General features: G+C 42.2%; 1 protein-coding gene across 2 annotated transcripts in view; it reads right to left on the bottom strand.

The window, feature by feature from the left end:
* LCORL (ligand dependent nuclear receptor corepressor like) overlaps window positions 1-17,520 on the bottom strand; it is an 85,534-nt gene extending 68,014 nt beyond the window's left edge. The window contains exon 1 of one of the 2 annotated variants that reach the window (XM_064511381.1): window positions 16,996-17,520. In XM_064511381.1, the coding sequence (XP_064367451.1) occupies window positions 16,996-17,149 (154 nt within the window). In that variant the 5' untranslated portion in view covers window positions 17,150-17,520. The remainder of the gene's footprint in view (window positions 1-16,995) is intronic. The other variant, XM_064511380.1, reaches the window with a different exon arrangement.
* Between the last annotated feature and the right edge of the window lie 2,820 nt (window positions 17,521-20,340).

Here is a 20,340-nt window from a genome sequence, read left to right as displayed (position 1 = left end):
ACATCACTTCACTACTACACAGTACCACACATCTTACCAGCATCTGGGAAGAAGTCTAGCAGTAAACTAATGAATAAATAGGTCTGGCATGCTTCCTGGATTATCAAAATTAAAGAACATGAAGCCTTCTGCTAAGGAAGGGGAGCTGGCTGGAAGTTGTTGGAGAAAATACAGTTATCAGAAAATGCCAGTTCACCGAGCCAAAAAAAATATTTAATTCAAAACATTCCAAGCCTGATGGACTTTTGAGAAACTGAAGCTTAGGATTCTGCAAGCTTTCAGAAGCATTCTGTGCAACTGATGCCTGACAATAAATTTAACAAGAAAAATGGACTTTCCGAAGAGACCAAGTTTCTACTCCACAGGAATTTTCAGGAGCTTTTTCTTCCTTTTTTTAATTACCATTTCAGCCCTGTTCAGAAGGCCTGTCTTTTCCCCCAAAATGCAAGTTATTTCTGAAATGATGAGGTAAGAGAAATCATTCTTATCTCCCAGCAGATCCAACTCCCTCATATTGAGAGATTATTTGTTGTTTTCCATTATAAAACAATAGATGCAAGACTTCAATCCTGCAACTAGACTGTACTCATAGGGCAGTCCACTGAAACCAATACTTATTCCACATCTACCAAAGCCACAGGATCAAAGGCATCGTGGTATCTGGATGCCAAAACATCACCTAGTAAGCAAACTATCAATCCTATAAATAAACTGAGGCTGTTACATCCCAGTCACTCTCTCTTTACATGGCTATCCTTTATTAATGCTACAGTCTTAAAAGTATTTATTTCTAAACAGGTTATTAAACTGTTTCAGAGTTCATATATATTATCAAAAAGTATTTTTAATAAGCTTGGACACACCACAACTTTATCAGGAGACGAATGAAGTGCAGCTTCCAAACTGGTAGTTAATTTGATTTTTTTTTTTTAAGGGTTTTTTTTTGCATTTTATGATACTTAAATCATGTATTTCCACTTTTAACCTAATGCTTCTTTTATGAATGACTGGTTAAAAAAAATAAATAAATAAAATAAAAAGTCAGACATGCTACCAGCATTTGGTTCAGCAAATGAGACACAAATTGAAGCTGGCACTGTCAACTAGGTCAACAAGAATGAGTCGCTCATACCTGTGTGATAGCTTTCCTTGAAGGAAAAAAATATTAACCATGCTTCCTTTTCTGTAAGATTTCTTTTGTGCAATGCAGAATCGATATATGAACTGCCTTAATTATTTTAGTTGGATTGGAAGAATCCTAAATTCAGGTAAACTGATTTCATACCTGTTCTTAAATATGCCCAATCCATACAAGAAAAGGTTACACTCTTCAAGGTAAGTAGGTACTGTATCTCAACTTACATATCATGGACAATCAATCTGCAACTTGCATCTTATGAGTGCAGTTATTTCTGTTGAACTTGCATAATATGGCTAAGAGGAACGTGTACTCATGTATATGAGTTTTTAATCATTTAATATTTTATTAAAAGGGCTGGATTTCCCTATTTCCCACTGGAGATAGGGAAAGGAGGACTGAAAACAAAAGACTTGAGGCAAATTTTAGCTTCACATTAGGCATTCTTATCAGATAATAGATGTCAAATAGAGAAGAACAGGAAAAATGAATTTGTCTTGTTTTTGCTTTTAGCATTGGACACACTTCAACAAATCTTTTTCAAGGTTATTAGCACACATCTGTACAAACTTTTGATTAACTTCTTCCCAATCATTAAATGGCACAAGACAGAACACCAAATGGCTGGATTCAAAGTGCTGGACTCAGACTTGCATCTGGGGTGGAACAGAATTCATGTAGTTCCAAAATGAAGCCATATACCTCTTCTGAGAGCTTACTTAAAGATTCAATAATCAAATTATAATTATTAATAATTTTACTGTAATTAATTTCAGATTACATTCTATAAAACTCACATTATCAGTAACTGTCCAACCTAAATTTGGGGGGGGGGGGGGTATGCAATGGGACAGGAGAGGGAGACAACACATAGAGAAAAGCCAGATATATGTTTCAAGTACATGGTGGCAAGACTCTAAATACTCTTAACATGGGGAGACAGACAAGAGCTCCTGCACAAGACTGATGGGTTTAAATGCATCAGGCTATCCTGATTTAGAAACAATCCATTCCTCCTGTATTTCAGCACTACCTCTTTCTTTGCTTTGGAAAAATATTTCTAGACAAAAGACTGATCCTAAATTGAGTCCTAAATTTAGGAATCTTCTAAACAAAGACAAGCAGGTACCTTTTAATTTTATATTGTTTAGAAAAGGAAGAGTTAGGTACCTATTTTGCTCCTTAGAACAACCACTGTGTTGCAAATCCTGCATTCAGTTTAAGCAGCTCCCCCCCACCCCAAAAAGGTCTGGAAGACCATGAATTGTAGGAGAAAGAGGAAACGCAGAATCTTCAGATTCTGCTATTCCATTTATAATCTAGTGCGTTTCTTTGATTAAAGAGGGCCATATCCTATTGCTTCCAACGAGTCTCAAGCAAGACAAAACAGGAAACTTCACTACCTTGGGTGGGTCTGCAAGCAGAATTCTGTCCCAGCCCCCAGCCCCAGCCCCCCCCCCCCCCCCTTCCATGAAACAATTTAGAAAGACAATAGAAACCACTCAGGAAAGCCAGCTGAACTTCAAGGTCAAGAACACAGAGTAGTATGATTTCTAAAAAATAAATAAATAAATAAATAAATAAAAATAATAATAATAATAATAAAAAAATTTTATGTCAAGTAAGAGGAAAACTCTTGCAGGAACCAGATAAATCTCCTTTCCAGAGTTCTGCCAATGCCATATGAAGGAACTTACTGAGTACCAAACTTCTTGATCAGTCTAGTAAGTCATAATTACTCATACTCCATACAAAGAGCAATGCAGCTTTTATTCCTGATCTGCAAGGATGAGAAGGAGGAAGCGAAGCTGGCAGAGTACCATATAGACGTACTACTAAGAAGGCTCTCTCATTTCCAGTTTAGAATTGTTCAGTATTCCACACAATCAGGTCAGTTGGTTGTTAAAGAGACTTCCCTCTTGTTGGGGAGAAGTGCAATGACATGCAGAAAGGAAGGACCAGTTTACAGTTCTCCAAGTACACCTCCCAAGTCTCTACAAGGAGTTGCAGACAACAGTAGAAGATGCTGCTCTGGCTCTTCCAAGTTTGTGACAGCAAAAAGCTGCCGTGGTGGTTGACTGAAGCAGACGAGGTGAGCAGAAGGTGAATAATCTGCTGTTCCTACCTGAGAAGAGATTCTCAAAAGATGCCCTGATCTCCTTAGAAAATACAGAAGGGCCAGAAATGACTTCAAGTCACTGCAAGTACCAGCCCTCAGAACACTATTACATGCAGCAAACTAAAGGAAAGTCCTTACACAAAGTTGAGCTCAGGCCAGCAAACCCCCTCCCTGAGCCAGTGGACAAGTATTCCTAAAGTTGAGAGACATATTCAGCAAGTAGGACCACAAATTTTAGTAATCGACGTAAGAAATACCAGACACTAAATAAGCAAGTTTCTTCAGGGAAAACCAAAGTTAGGGTTTCCCTTTCAGCTTTCTCCCCCAGTATTGCTGCAGAAAGTGTTGGCTAGGATTTCTTGCTCAGCTTTCTCCTCCCCTTTCTCCTCCCCTAACACTGGGACAAACAGAGGCAACAAAGTGATAGGTAGAAAGGTTGTAAAGTGAAGTCAGTCTACCAGCAAAACCTTGGTTTGCAGTGTCCTTGGCATAAATGGTGGAAGAGATCAATAGTTTCCTCCTCTTTCACTTCCTGGAAAGAATCTTCTGGAGTTTCTGGTCTTCTGCTTCTTGCACCAAGTCTTTTCTTTCTTGAAGAAGAATATACTGATTATTTTCTGCACTATGCAGACTGGGCTAGAGAAAACTGGCGGTAGAAATCCCGCTCTGAGGCTCTATAGAGCTTTCTTCACCACACACACACACAAATCCAATGCACTAAGAGAATGCCATACTAGTGATGTTTTCATAATGCACAGTATATCGCTGAAGAAGCTAGCACCAAAGCAGGTGTCATATTTGGGGCCTGAATTCAAGCATTTTATATCCCAGAGCTTCTCCTTGCCACCAAAGCTTTCTACCAAGTAGTAGCAGTAGTCTTAGAAAAAAACAGACAACCCTGAGTACCCAAGAGAAGCCCTGCTTTAAAAAATATTAATGACAAAAAAACAAAACAAAAACCCCATACACACACAGTACTGCGCTCAGGACAAGTGAAGACAAGAGATAGCAAGTGCAGAAGTCTCTTGGACTCAAATGATCTACCATCGTTTCCAAGGACTGCACACAAATATTGATTCAGGGTCACAGCACTGAAGTGCTATTCTTCACACCATCAAAAACTCAGAGCATTCCAGACAGTTCCCATATTTCAAGACAGGAACTCCTGAAGCCTAAAGCACAAATGGAGCACTTCCTATAACAATCTGTTTCCTTGGGGCAGAACACATTCTTTCTGTGCCCCTGTCAGCATCTGCTTACTCCAAAATGAAATATATAATGCTTTACAATACACCTTAACCAATCTGATGGCCTTGATGAAGAAATTCTGTCAGAGAAGGTATAACACTTGGCATCCCAGAGAAGGCCAAGATCAAATATTTGTATAAAAGCAGTATGAGGTTAAAGTAAACTAGAGTAAGGATCACTTAAGCAAACTGGACATACACAAGTCCATGGGTCCTGATAGGATACACTCACGAGTGCCGAGAGAGGTGGCTGAAGCCATTGCAAGGCCACCCTCAATCAACTCTGAAAGGTAATCAGGCAATCAAGGGAGATGCCTGAAGGCTGGAAGAAAGCAAATGTCACTCCAGTCTTCAAAAAGGGCAAGAAGGATGACCCAGGGAACCACAGGCCAGTCAGCCTCACCTCAATCCCTGGAAACGTGATGCAGCAGCTAATCCTGGATACCATTTCTAATCATATGAAGGGTAAGAAGGCAATTAGGAGTAGTCAGTTTGGATTCACAAATCACGCTTAACCAACCTAGAGTACTGTGTCCAGTGCTGGGCTCCACGGCATAAGAGACTATGGAGCTACTGCAGTGTGTCGAGTGTAGGGCTACTAAGATGACTAGGGGCCTGGAGCAACTCCCCTGTGGGGAAAGGCTGAGGGAGCTGGGACTGTTTAGCTTTGAGAAGAGAAGACTGAGGGGGGATCTCAAAGAATGTAAATATCTGAAGGGATGGTGTAAAGAGGATGGGGCCAGACTTCTCAGTGGTGCCCAGTAATAGGACGAGGGGCAATGGGCACAAACTGAAACAAACATTCCATCTGAACATAAGGAAAGCTTTTCTTACATGAAGGTGACTGAAGACTGGAACAGGTTGCCCAGAGGGATTGTAGAGTCTCCATCCTTGGAGATACTGAAAGGCCATCTGTACAGTGTTCTGGGCAGCCTGGTTGAGCAGGAGGGTTGGACCACATCTCCAGAGGTCCCTTCCAGCCTCAACCATTCTGTGATCTAGGAAAAAGGTGAAGGGCCAAAACCAACTCACACTTCTCAGCTCCACTATTAGACAACAGAGAGGACCTGATGACATGCAAGGGGAGGAGTGCATGTTTTCATCATGTTTTGAAGCTCAAGCGCACCTAACAGACACTGCTACAGCAAAAATACCTTTGGTCTCCAGTGCCTACAGTGTACAAATCACAGAGCTAGGACAGATATATGAATTAGCATCTAAAAGACAAGACTACATCAAGCCTGAGGGAAATTTATACAGTGCATGTAAGATGGGTATAGAACTGACAAAAGAGGAGGAAAAGGACAAGAAGTAATGCTGAAAGGAGATGTTCCAGCCTGGAGGAGTTACTGGTAGATTTCCTTGGGAGTTAATTTCTGTCATTTAACTTGGTAAATTTTAACATCAATGTAAAAATGTACAAGAACACTAACCAAGTAGTGGTAAAAATGAGTTTATAAACCAGTTTATCTGCTAGCCATTGTACTATCACCTCCAAGCTTGCTTTCAGTCACTTGTGACTAAATCTGTCCGTACCTGCGAGTTTTGTACAGCTTGACCTACAGAAGTTCTTTACTTCCAGTCCCTCAGACCAAGCAACCAAACCTTCTCTCCATCTTTTTTTCATCCTTGTTTAACTCGCCTTCCAGCTTAAGTCCCTCACTGTGACTGTCCACTACATCCTATAGTCTCTCTCCCCCAAGCGAGTTCAGCTGACACCACGAGGGAAGCAGCCTCTCCTATTCCTCAAAGGGCCCACCTGACCCAATAATATTCTCCTCAGTTTGTGTCTCTAAAATGTAAATAAAGAACGCCTTGTTATTCCGTTACAGCCTCTTGTTGGCAGGAAGGGGGAAAAAAAAAAAAAAAAGAAAAAAAAAGAAAAAAAAGAAAGTGAACAACAACAAAAGTCAAAGGAGATCAAGGATGATACAGCTGAATTATTACTTATGGAAAAAATAATCCAGGAAATCAGTTATCAGAAACAAGAGAACTGTTTTTCTCCAAAAGATGAAGAGAAGAGTCATTAAAGGCTGGAAAAATTTCAAAATACTATATATTAATCATTTTTTCCCCTAAGTTTTCACCACTGGCTGCTGACAAAAGGTCCTGAACTAGACAGATATTTGCTCTGATCCCATAGAGCTCTTATCTGATGATACTGAGACAGATTATTATGATTCCTATCAAACATGGTCCTGACTATGTTTGAAATAGTATCTAGAATGACACCATTGAATCCATTCAAACTGGAACAGAAGCAAAGGAAAGACTACTCAAACAGATCACAAGAACAGAAACTTACTATAGCTGCAGGGTAGTCCCTGCAGCTGGGATTGTACCATAGTGCATACAGTTAACATGGGACAGTATCAGGTACTAACAGCCTCCACTAGCTGGTATTTTTATAGCAAAACTTCTTCACTTGTCTTTGAACTACTTGTTTAAATTCAAAACCACTCATTTGGATTGGAGTCTACTACTCATTACTCAGTAATGATGAGTTTTTGTTATGCTAAATAGGAGAGAATATCTAAATAGGAATAAATAACAGAAAAAAATAAGGAAAAACCTTAAATGACAATGTTGTAACAATATATATAAACTGGGGATAAAATTAGGCTAGAAATTCTAACACTGCTAACCAGGGTGAGTTTTGGAAACATTCCCAAAAAAGAAGAGTTTGGACCAAAAATCAAGTCCTTCAAAATGGCTACAGACCAGTTGTGTGGAGGTCTGTGATAAGACAGGAGCAGACTTCTTGACCCAGCAAGATTGCAAGAGAATGAATTTCCAGAATAAGGTGGTATAAAGGATCACACTCCTTTCCCTCAAACACCAGAAGAAGGGATATCTAGCAGGAATACATAAACGAAGAAATAGAGGAGATTAGACATTTAGGGGAAGATAACATCACAGAAGTCTCTTTGACTGAGAGATGGAGGGCACAATTTGCCTGGGTGAACATGATTTTTGGCGGCCCTTGAGACAGAAACACACAAGAAAAATAAAAGCTGAGAGAAAACCCTTTGTAGAGACAGATAGAGAGCTGTCAAAATTGCTTTAAAGTCACTGACAATAAATAAGAGGAAAGGTTTGGAAGTAAAGACAAACAGGAAGCTTTAAGAAAGACTCAAAGATATGAAATGACTGCTTAGGAAATTTGAAGGATGGTAAGATAGGGTGGTTTAAGTGGAATACGGAGAATGAAGGAACAGAATCAAAGGAAAGTCCATAGTCACAGAATTATTCCAGTGATAGCAAAGCAAAATTTTGAGACTGAATTTGGCATAGTTGGCACTGGAGCCTTTATGCAGAGCACTAAGGCAGTAGTAGATCTTAAGTAGATCTGTTTTTTCTTTCCTGCAGAGGGCTAACACCAGAATGACCTGCATCCAACCTACAGGTCATAAAGCAGTAGCCATCTGATAATCCCCTCCCCCAAGATTAGGGGGTTTAATGGCTACACTTAGATGAAGTCAATTCTTCACATTTAACCGGCCCTTGCTGTGACATGCCCTCTGTTATTGTCAGCTTAACTGACAGCTAAGACCACAAATTGGAGTCCTTTATAGTAGTTTTTGGTAATCAACATTATATATGGCAGCAATATTAGTAAATCGTTAACCATAAAGTGCCTAGAATACTACTGGTGCAAAACTGCTAACCTGGCATTATGAAATCATTTAGTGTGTTTTTAAAACTTGAGTTTTAAAACTTAAGTACAATCTGCAAAGCTTTCTAACAGGAGTTACAAAAAGCAGCAGCATATTTGACCTTAGTCTAATTACTGCCCTCTGACCTATTTGTGGCTCAGCAGACTAGAAATGCACTCAAGCTAGTTTTATAAAGCAGCGAATTATGATAGTGAAAACTATTATTCATATATAGGATTTTAATTAGCCTTTAATTAAGATGATTTAAAGAAGCTGGAAATTGTGAGTTTCCTTCTACCAACAGACTTAAAAAAATGTATACACACGCATTCACATCTAGTGACATTTGCCCCACTCTTACTCCAACAACCATGTGATGCTATGGCGAGGCAGGTCTGGATGGATGTTGAGAACCCAATGCAATTAAAAGCAATAGCTGAGAGGTCAGAAGAATTTCGGGCAGAATAAAACTTCTAAAAAGGGGCTAATCCAGCTTCCTAAGATATTACACAGGTACCAGATCTGTGCCAAAATTAGAAACCACAACAAAAAAGACAACCTGAAGCACAGGTCTTTGATTTGCAAAGTTACATTCACCTGATCACATCCCATAAAAAAGAAATTGCACCTCACCTCTGAATATACAGAAACACATCAAGAGTCCCCTACTCTTTGCCCCTTATGGTCTCAAATAGATGAGCCATTACTGTCAAGTCTTCCCTAGCCTCTTCTACCTTCCTGGCTTTTCCACGCCTTTAGTGGATAGAAGGATAAAGTGGTAGACTAATAATGACAAAAAGATACAACACAAATCTCTTTGAGGGAGTAAAGCTATTTAAAATATATTGGATTAGCTATCATGTATATTCTGGAAGGGACTGAAGAAGTGCTAACTAAATTTATAACTCCCTCCTAGTTTTCAGAAGTTTGATACCAGAGATGTTAATCATGAAAATTTAGTTCTGCTTTCTCTATCAGTGTTTCAACCTATCTTATCAAAGTTCCCTCCAAACACAAGGAGGAGAACAAGGTTCAAGAGTAACATGAAAGACCGTGGTCCTAACTAGAAATTTTAAGTTAGTGAAGTCTTTAAAGCTCTGACTGACCTCTACACTTTACATAAACACATTGAATTCTAAAGGTTAGACTAACAACCTTGTTTAAAGCCCTGATACTTCAGTCATATTCAAGAAGAAGGGATCCATTGTAACCACTTAGAACACTCATATAATACAGCTAATAAAGAAAAGGAGTGGGGGGAGAAGGGGAATAGATATTTAATTTTCCTGTTCCAGCTGCAGGCAGTACAAGCCCTGGCCACTTGCTGGTAGCTAGAATACAGCTCCTAAATGGCATAAATTGATCAGCATGACATGTTCCCTTACACAACTATTAATGCTTATTACCATAGCAAGCCAGTTGAGGAGATTCAGCTAACAGAAAACCCAGGCCACAAAAAAAAGTCCCAGACAAACTACAGCAGGCCCACAGAATAACTTAAAAAAGAAAAGTAGTTCACTACTGGATCACTGCAAGTTTCATTGCAGGAGAAGAACAAGTGGAAACATTTATTGCTGACAAGATTACAGTAACATATAATCTTACTGACCAGGATCCTGTTCAACCAACTTAGTTTTCAGCTGACTTTGAACCTATAAAAAAAAACTGCTGCTAAAAGAGGCAGAGTTGCTAAAAGAAGAAGCTTTGTTCAGTGAAGCAGCTGATACCTCACTCATCAGGGCAAAAGTGGTGTGTAGTAAACCTGATTAGGAAACTGATCCAAGTTAAACTAGACCTGACCTTTCCTTTACTGTTCTTCCTCCTGCTATGTTTCCCCTCCCATTTTCCAGGTTAGTTTTAAGCTAATTAGTTTTACAATCCAGTTTGTTCAGGCAGTTTAATGAATGAATGTTAATGCCAATCTACAGGAATCATGAAGGTACAGCAAGTTCAGAAAGAAAAACTGAATAGAATTGTGCCACGCATCAGAGTTATCCATTTCAATGGTTAGTATAGAGTTACTCAGTGACAACTCAAGGGAATAACGGAATGCGAGTTGCAACAAACACCTCAACTCCGCTTCTTTTGGTTGACAGAAGTTCCAGCTTAAGGAGCCCCTTAAGTGCCTACAATGAAGAAAGACTTTCTCAGATCACTGTCACTCACATAAAAAGTAAAAAGTAAACAGCTATCATGTAAAAAGGTACATTAAGAAACTTCAGTCTACATCTAACATTGACAAAAGCTGTTCCTGTAACACTTCAAATTTTAATAGCTTCCATCATATACTAATATCCAGACATACAGAGCACCAAAAAGATAACCACAAGTTTTACCCACAGTACTGAAAACATGTATATTTATTTATTTGTACACTCAGCAACAAATTTCTATTTCGAGTACAAAGAACTCATACAAAACGTTCCTTGCATCCTGCATAGTCCTTGGATTTGTCTGTGTAGCGGTTTTGCCTTTTGTAGGATTATGGTCCATACATCCTTACAATTACAGATTCCCAAGAGATCAGTGAACTTTAACTGCTACACATACAGAACTCCCCCCCCCCCCTTTTTAAACTAAGTCTCTGTACATCATTACTCTATTTTTTTCTTGCACTATTTTCTGAGTAAAAATAAATAAATAAAATCCTTTCAAGATTCAAATACAGACATAAACATAAGATAACCCTTCAAAAACATTTTGAGAGCAGTAGGCCATTACTACTTCTTGAGAGAGGAGCTGGTGAGACAAAAAGGATTGTGAGAGCACTGAAAAGAAGTTGTTTTAACACTACATATTTGAAACAAAGATGATATCAAGACAAATTTTAAAAAAATCCTATGCATTTACTCTTTTGACCTTAAGACAGTCAATGTGCTAGCCTGCAGCAACTTCCAGTGACATATGTGTACACACACTGGCCTGACCATTTTTTTTTTTTATTTTGTTTACCAAGCCAGTTCAGGGGAAATAAGAATTGTGTATTTAGGACTGTGTTCCACTCCTGTCAGCCAATAGTGCCATAAGCAGCTAAAACAGTTTAAAGGCTTATATTTCTGCTATCATTCATCATACTCCTACCATGCATCTCATGCCTTTCCTTACGCTAGCACTAGAACCCATCAGATTATTTTGCAAGCCACCAACTCCTCAACAACAAAGAGCCATCTGACCAGTTACTGAGTTAAAGCAGATCAGAGATGAGTCTGATGAGTGCTGATGTAAGCATATGAACAGAAGGCACCTACTGCCAAGATTATGAGTTCTCCACTCTGGTAACAGTTGTATTAGACTTGATGATGTGAGACAACACTATCCCCTTAAAGTGTGGTTTCATAATACATGTTCAACAATAACACTGGCTTGAATATCAGCTTCTGCAATACTAGTTCAAGCTATTCCCCCACATGATGCAGTGGGGAAGATGGCATCAAGAACTGCTTGTGAATCTGTGCTGTGACTCTGATCCAGATTTAACTCCTGTTCCTCTTCCCAACAGCATTATACTTGTAACACTCAGCTTACTTCCATGATCTGTTTCACACTGGAGTCACACCAAGAGTTTCATATCGCAACTCAAAGCATAGCAGCAGCACAGGAATACCTTAAACCAATATTACTGCCCATCCTACTGCATGACCATACTATGGCCATAGTAAGCTTGCTTCCTGTTCTAAGAAGCTGAAGTGCCAGGGAAGCAGTAAGAGTTCAAAGTAAGCATCATTTTCAGATCATTCTTGCATGCAGTCTGTTAGTGGCCTGAGAGGTAACAAAGCATTGAGCCACCAAGCAATCATTGGAAGACAGACAAGAGCATTACAGATTTAAAGTGAAATAACTAGCTCTGCTACTAGCACTGTGGCAGCTATAAAACATTGTCTATAATTGCACTGCAGCAGGTTACTGTAATTTTTTTTTTTGTAATGCCAGTGCAGCCACAGTGAAAGTGAGAACACTAGTGCATATTGTGGGAATAAGGATATGAAGCAATTAACACAGGAGTGCTGCAAGCATGAAGGTGATATCAAATGCAGAAGATATAAATCTTTTGTTTGGTGTGAATTGCTTTTTCTGGCAAGTGAGCTTGAGGGATAACTTGCTCAAGAACAGTAAGTTGGAGCAGAAGATAAAGTATTTCCAAAGCCAGCCCACAGTCTTAGAGCGATCCTCTACAAAAACAGAACCAAAGCACAGATTGCCCTTACATGAAAGCCCAAAGTCTAGATCTAACAAAACAGAGAATTGGACATACCTGTTTATTCTAATTTAGAAGGGGGGGGGGGAAGACAGAAAAATGACATCAAAAGTAAAGGAGATGGCATGATTCCACAAGCATATGAAGAACAGATTTTAATTTGATCAAATTTGAGTTTTCACAAGAACGCAATACCAAGGCTACTTCCTGCCAAATGCATGTCCTTGAGCTGAAACAAACACCTAAAAAAACACCCCACAAAAAAAAACCCAAAACCCAAAAGAATCCCCAACCACTCACCATCAAATAGTGATGCATTTACTTTTTAAAAAAAGTTGCTGAGAGATTATTTAAACCTTTCATTTCTGAAAATACTTCAACACAATGCAAAGTCCTAGCAAGAAAATTTCAGCTCAGATGACTAGAGTTATCTGCACTTTCCATTAAAGAGCCTCAAGTGGCTGTGCCAATCTTTACTCATAAGACAACCTGCTAGTATAATAAAAAGTGCCAGCTCACACTGAAGACTCCTCTTATGTCCCAGCATTTAATAGCTCTTTCCTCTGTGTCCATTTCATGAAAGTTACAAGGACTCAACATATTTGACAATACTTTACCTGTAAACTTGAGGCAAACTGGTTAGAAGAACACAGCCGGACCACACAAACACTGCTTCTTAAGGCTGAAGAGAGTATGACGCTAGACTATCTTTTTATAGCTCCATACCACCAAAGCCTCTCAATGCAATGGAATGCATTTAACAAATTACATTGTAAAGTTTTAATCAAAAAGCACCACTATTTTCAGTTATTCTGATATTCATCTCTAAAATATCTTGAAACTTAAAACATTGTGCAACTTGGTTGCTGGAAAGTGAGGTACTTCAACCCTGAGCTTTTAGAGACTCTCTCATAAACAGTCTAGAATTAGGGTACTTTGTTGCTGTTAGGGAGCGAAGTAACAAAGATACTAGGACAAAACATACCAGTGAGCTCTGCTGTAAACAGTACTTGTTGGCACATATTATGCATGCTGTAAGAACATCTACTGAATCAAGCTCTTCAGATAACTTCAAAAAGCATCTAGTTTTTAAACTCTGGTCAGAGTCATGTGAAAGCTAGATCCTCAGGATTAAAGCACATCCATAAGCTGGACCCTAGGCATTTTAGGAATGTTAGTGCTCAACATAACACACACAAAGATTACCATCTGAACAGCTATTTTGTATTGAATGGGATATATTTACAAAAATCCTAAATAGGTATTCAAATACAGCATGAAGCTTTCAAATACGTTTAGATATCAAGTAATGGAGTTCTCACCAATTTCAATGGAATTTCATCACTGCTTTTCTCTCAAAATCTTTAAATGAATTTAAGCCATATTTTGCAGGTCACTAACATAACAGGTTGGCAAAAAAAACCCACAAGCTTCTAATTCTTAAACCCATACAGATACCTGAGTCTGCAAACAGGTTTTGACACCTCCCCCCAAAAGAAGTCAAACCCTTAGAACAGAGGTCCCTTACCTTCACCGATCCTCAAGCATACAGTACACTGAAGACAACTGACTATGTTCATATCCACAACAGTAAGATAGAAATAAATCTGCTGCCTATGAGCCTCAAGCTGTGCAATCACTGTCTTTTGAGGGATTATCTCTGGCTCAGTTTATCATTTCTATAAAGTAAGTGGATGAGGAATCCTTCACAGAAAGTGTTTCAAGGTGCTGAAGTGATACTATACCACAGAAATGCAAATATCAAGTTTAGTATCAATATGATAAATAGCAGTTCATCCATCCAAAGGCTCAACAGAAACAATATAACACATCCTGACTTTTTTGCTTCATTCTTTTAACACAATGCTTGATAAATTACAGATAACAGAACCACATCACTTCTTAATGTTTTTTAATTAAAGAAGTTTTCCAAGAGTAGAATGATGAGGTTTTCTTTTTTTTTTTTTTTTCTTTTTTTTTTTTTTTTAAAGGAGTAAGTTTTGGGACTACTACTTTACCACATCGTTTCCTCACTTTGCTACAGAAGTATGACTCTGGAGAAGGATGGAGAATTAAAAAAAAAACAAAAACAAAAAAAAAAAAACAAAAAAAAACAAAAAAAACCCAAAAAACCAAAAAACCCTAAAAGTTAAACCAAATCCCTCATATTCCACAATCCCTCCCCCCATATTGTTGCTTCAGCCATCAACCAGTTAATTTTTTAGACTCTCCAGTTAACGCTAACTTTGACTTTTCAAATCTCTTAGGAATACTTTGATGACTGAAAATAGTTAACCATTTTCACTTTGAAGTTATTTGAGCTAATAGATGAGGTTATTTTACAGAAGTTAGTACCACAGAGTTTCAAAAGGAGTAAAGAAAAAAAAAAATCTGTAAGCACACTCTACTTCCACCATCCTAACTACCCACTTTCTTGCCACTTTGTTTACACTTTCTCTCAGATAAGGGCTGCTCAACAGGCATACCAAATAACAGGTCTCAACCGAGACTGGTTATGGTTTAATAGTTGTTCGAAACCTATGTTATTCCTCCTCAGCAGATGCTAATCACATATACAGGGGTCCTTTCTATTAACTGCATTTTGCATAATAGAGATACAAAGAAATCATATCCTAAATAACTTTTATTCCAAGATAGGAATATACAATAGGAAATGGAGCACGAAGTAACAACATAGTGGAATCAATTTAAAACATAATTATGTTTGATTTTACACTTCACAAATCTCAGCGAAAAAAACAACTTCGAAGAAGTTTGCTAAATATAACATATCTGCTGAGCAGAAGATCCAATGTATGGTTCAGTTCTGTCCTACAGCGTCTTGATGACAGTGCTTTGCAGTCCCTGTCCTGCCCATGCTATGTATGTAGTTGTGTTCCCTTAGTACAACTGTTGGCATACTATCACCACCTGAAAGTCCCTTCAGTCATCCGCTGTCAGGTAGACATTCAGGATATTAGCTTAAGTTAGAAAATGAAATGTCATGAAATAAGAGGAAACCAGAACTGTAAGAAAGTCCATTTTTATATAATTTGAGAGACACACTAGTCTGTCAGATTTAACAGCTTATCACAGCATCTATGCCAATGAACTAGTCCTCCCCATACATTCTAATTAAACTGCATTCTTTCCACGAAATGCACTACATAAAAGTCTGAGTATACAGAAGAACATTTTCTTCCTAACCAGAATCAAAACTTTAAGGATTAAAAAGACAGTGTAAGTATACACAGGTATCATAACATATATGCAGGTGTTATAACAGGCGTTTTAAAACATCATTGGAGCAACATAGCAAGAACAAGAAGCACACGTGCATGAAGCAGCTACCAAGCTACTGAAGATGCATGAAAATGCCATAAATGTGGACAAAGTTAAACCCCTGTAACTGTAAACATACCTACTTGTTAGATACTTAATTCTCACTTCAATCTTTCTCAAGCTCATGCAGGAACATTGAATGAACTGCTGCTTATCCTCTCAGTTACATCTAGATACGCTTTCACGGCTCAGCCGTCAGGGAAGATCAGCACAGAGACTAGCATACTATTTGAAGAGTGAGGTTTTCCTTTTTTAAATGTTTCCCTAAGAAGGGAAATCTGTGTTGAAACGATGAAAATAAGCTGTTCTACGTACTGAAGTGTTCGCCAAAAAAAGCCCACAGCGACAACCGATTCTGTCTCGCAACGCCGCGACAGAGCATGTAACAAATGCCAGCGCTCAGCGCTGACAGCCTGCCCTCCTTTCTGAAGGAGCGGGGCGGAAAAGTGAGGGCAGAGTCGTTACGGGGCGCGCTGCTCTCTCCCGCACCGGCCAGGCTGCAAAACAAGGCCTGCGGCGGCACAGGTACCACGGGCGCCGAGAGGCTCCCCCGCCGCGGCCCGGGAGCCGCGGCCGGGCTCTCCCGCGCGGGACCGCCGCCGGGGCGCCCGCCTGGGACCCGCGCGCCCCCGCCCGAGCGCGCGGGGCGGCCACGTGACCCGGGGGAACCGCACGGCACGAGACCCTCCGGGGCACCCCCGAGGGGGGCGGGGGGAGGGGGAGCGAGGGGAGAACTGCCGTCGCCATGACAACTTCCAGGCGGGGGGAGGGAAAACTTCAAATCCCAACCGTCAGTGCAGGAGCGGCTCCCTCTTAAAGGCGCACACACGCGCACGCACACACCGATTCCCTTCCCCCCGTCCCCCAAGCACTCGCGATGGAGGGGGAGAGGAGGGGGGCAGCCACCGGCACTCGCCGCGCGAACGACAAGAAGCCGAGACAAAAGGACCCGAGCCCAGAGAGGGTCTCGGTCGGCGGCGAAGGGAGGGACCGAGGGGCCCTAGCCGGATCCGCACCACCCACCCTCCGCGACCCGGAGGCGGCTTAGGACCTCCGCTCTCCCCCGCAGACCCGCTCCCCGCTCCCCCCTCCCGGAGAGCCACGGGAACCGCTCCTCCATCCCCGCGGCCCCTCCGCCCACCCGAGGGGCCCGGGCGCAGGATGCCTCGCCCGCTCCCCCCGTCCCCCCGCGCAGATCCCGCTCCCCGCCTCGCCAGCCCGCTCCCCTGAGGGGCCCCGCTCGGCACCCGCTTCCCCCCCCGCCGCCGGGATACCCCCGTCGCCCTCCCCTCTCTTACCCACACAGTGCATGAGCCGGTGCCGCCAGGAGTCGAGTTCTCGGCGGACTCCCCTGCGCTCCGCCGTACAGCGGGGACTCCGGCACTGGGAAGCGGCAGCGGCGGCAGGAGGAGCGGGAGCCGCGGCGGCCATTCTGTCTGTTCCCTTTTCCATCTGCCTCTGACCTCACGCCCGCTCATTTACATACGAGCGCGCGCGCCACCCAGAAGAGCCGCGCGCTCACCCGGCATCTCCCCCTCCTCCCCCCGCCCCCCCGCCGCGCCGAGCGCGTGCCCGCGCGCCCCCCTCAGCATCCGGGGCGAGGAGCGCGCGCCGCCTCGCGGGGCTCGCGGGGCGGCGGACACGTGTCCCCCGCGGCGGCGGCGACGGCCCGCTCCCTCCCTCTCCCCCTCCCTCCAGGCAGGGCCGAGGCGCCGCCGCTCCCTCCCGAGGAAGGCGGCGCGGCCGAGCTGCTGCGCCTTCCGCGCTGAAAACTTCGCCCGGAGCCGTGGGCCGGTTCCATGAGTGGGCGGAAAGCGCCCCCCCTCCCGGGGATGTCCCTCGGCCTACAAATCCCGCAGGGCAGCGCGCCGCCCGCCGCGGCCCGGCAAGGGCAGGCGGCAGCAGTGCATGCCGGGAGTTGCAGTCCATTTCGGGGGGCTCATTTTGCCTCCGTCGCCTCAGCCGTCCGCGCCGGGCGGTGGCCGTGGGGCGTCCATGGCGGTCCGTGCGGCGGCCCCCTCCGCGCTCAGCCCCAGCGCGGCTCTCAGCCGGCGCTGCGGCTTGGCCACAGGCAGCTCTGGGTGCAGATGCGAAGAAGGGGCACGCGTTCCCCCTTGCCCCACTGTCCACCTGACCTGCAGGCCGGGGCCTCCTGGGCGCCCGGGGCCTCTCCCTCATCTCCAGCTGCCCTCACCGGAGACGGGCGCAGCTCCGGCGGTCCCTCCATCCATCCGCGCTGCAGGGCGGCAGGGGGAACCTCCGCCAGTGGGAGCATCCACGTGGGCGCCACTGCTACGAACTTATCCACCAAAACAAAAGAAGAGCCCACCTTTCCTCTCTCAGTTATTCAAGAACTTGCCACTGGACTTCAGGAGAAAGATATTTCACCTCTCTAGTAGCCAGCTCTTAACTAGCTACAACGCTGTAGTAACTGATTGCCTTGCTCCACCACCAGCAACGATTCCACTACACCTCAAGCAAAGGTGTAATGCGCCGCCTTCTCGGTTAGCATGACAAACCTGCTCCAAAGGGGATTTTCAAAGTTTTCTAAGCTACTGCTCAGGTCACGAGACCATTTTTGATGGCTATGCCATTAGCCTATTTTTCATAAGGTTATTGATTACTTAGAGTCAAGAATGGAGGGAAGGGGAGGAAGGGTGTCGTGTGGAACAGTGTTATTTCTCACCTCCTGTGTGGAAAAGACTATCATGAAACCTAGGAGCAAGTCAGCTTAGTCCTGTACCTGTGCACATGCATGAGAAAGCTTACTGTCAACCCAAGAATTGCTTTAGAAGTAAAGTCAGATTAAGATAACTGCAAGAAAGTTAACACACAAATGTCATATTGGATTACCCTGAACATTTGACAGCCATTTGGACAGTCGGTTTCACTGCGTTGCACAGATAGTCATCCTCAGTCTATACCTCCAGACTCCTGCACAAGACATCACTCGGTGCCATGCTAATGTGACAACTGCTATCCATGCCTTGCAAGAGAGCAATTAGCAGTCTTGAATTCCCTAGAGAGAAAATCAAGATCTCGCTGTTTTCTCAGATCCTGGTGCATCTTTGAGCACCTCCTCTTCCCCCGCACTCCCTTCCTCCGAGCACTCCTCGTATTTCAGCAAGAAACTGTGTATCTGTGCCGATTTGCAGACTGTGATATAAATCAGGGTTTAATAAGGCTGTAGAAAGCAGGAGACGCCCTTGTTTCCCTCCTTCCCCCCAATGTGCCACCCCTATCTAGTCACATTTTTTTCGTGTGCTAGAGGATAAGTCAGTAGGGCTGTAGTGACACCGCATCACAAATGCAAATGGATTACAACTTTGAACAAAGAACTGGAAGTAATTCCCCACTGATGCAGCCCTCTGCATAGCTACATAGAAAGAAGGTGAAAGCAGAAGTAGGGTTGTTTGGGAATGGAGCCCTTACAACCTTTTGATGGAGTGTTTCAGGAGAATGACAAGATTAGAAGTGCAGGCAAAAAGACAGCCTATTGCTTCTTCCAGCTTTTCATCAGAGCAGCCAGCAATAAATAGCAAGCAGCAGCTTGGCAGTCTCCTTGCTTCCTCTTTCTTCACCCCAGATCTGTTGTGAATACCTTGACTCCCTTATTTGCACTGAACTTCAAAACAGCAACACAGCCTTGCCTCAAAGAGAGACAGCAAAATCCTGGGAAACTCTAGTAAGGCATGGTAAAAGTCCACACAAAATAAAATGTAACCTTATTTGGGTAAAATGCTTCAGTTTTAAATTAACAATGTTCTCTAAAGGAAAATTTATAAAAAATTTTTTTTTTGTCACAAGATGTGCTTAAAAAATTTGTAGTGCACTTGCTTCTCATGCAAACCTTTGTGGATATTTCCTTTGAATTTCTTAAAGGTGCTGTTGTGTGTGAAGGGCATGTTCAGGGACTGCCTCTAGAGCACGGCCATAAAGACCGATTCTGCTTCCACTGGAATGAAAGAAAAAGTTTTGTGACACATATTAGGTCACATCTTTTTTGTAAAGAATTTTCACCAAAATAAACACCATCACTTCTGTAAAACAAATAATTCAGTTTCATGAAATGAACACACAGTATAATTTTAAATACTATCCATCTAACTGAATCCCATAGTTTCTTATAGCACATGAATCAGTTTCATAGGCACACAAAAATGTTCCTCTTTTAAACAGTTTTACTTTAAGATGCCTATGGTTAAATAACGAGAATAAAAAACTTTTGTTTTTCATTTGGCATGCTTTTTGTTGTAGGGCTCCTCACATTCGGGAGACTTTCTCTATACATCAAAGAAAAAATAAATAAATATGGCTAACAAAGTTGGGCAGATTCGAGGGATGAGAATAAAAAGGGGAGATGAGTCTCAAACTGGATTTTTATGGTTGAGCAGATTTTGGATTCCTGGGCTTCTGAAAATGCTGCCTAGATATCAGACATGCAGTGGAAACTAGGTTTTGAAGAACTCCATCCTTTTAGGATCTTTTACTCTTCCAAACTTAGAACGAAGCCAGGCAAACCAAAGATCATGCTTAGTGAAACCATCAGGGGTATAATTTTTAAATTATTGTGTGGTTTTCCTTCTTTATTAAAATGATCCCCCAGCCCCAGTACTTGATTGTACATGACTGGTGCGTGATCT

The sequence above is a fragment of the Dromaius novaehollandiae genome, chromosome 4, assembly GCF_036370855.1.
Source record: "Dromaius novaehollandiae isolate bDroNov1 chromosome 4, bDroNov1.hap1, whole genome shotgun sequence".
In the NCBI taxonomy this organism is placed as follows: Eukaryota; Metazoa; Chordata; class Aves; order Casuariiformes; family Dromaiidae; genus Dromaius; species Dromaius novaehollandiae.
This window is presented reverse-complemented; position numbering and strand designations above follow the sequence as displayed.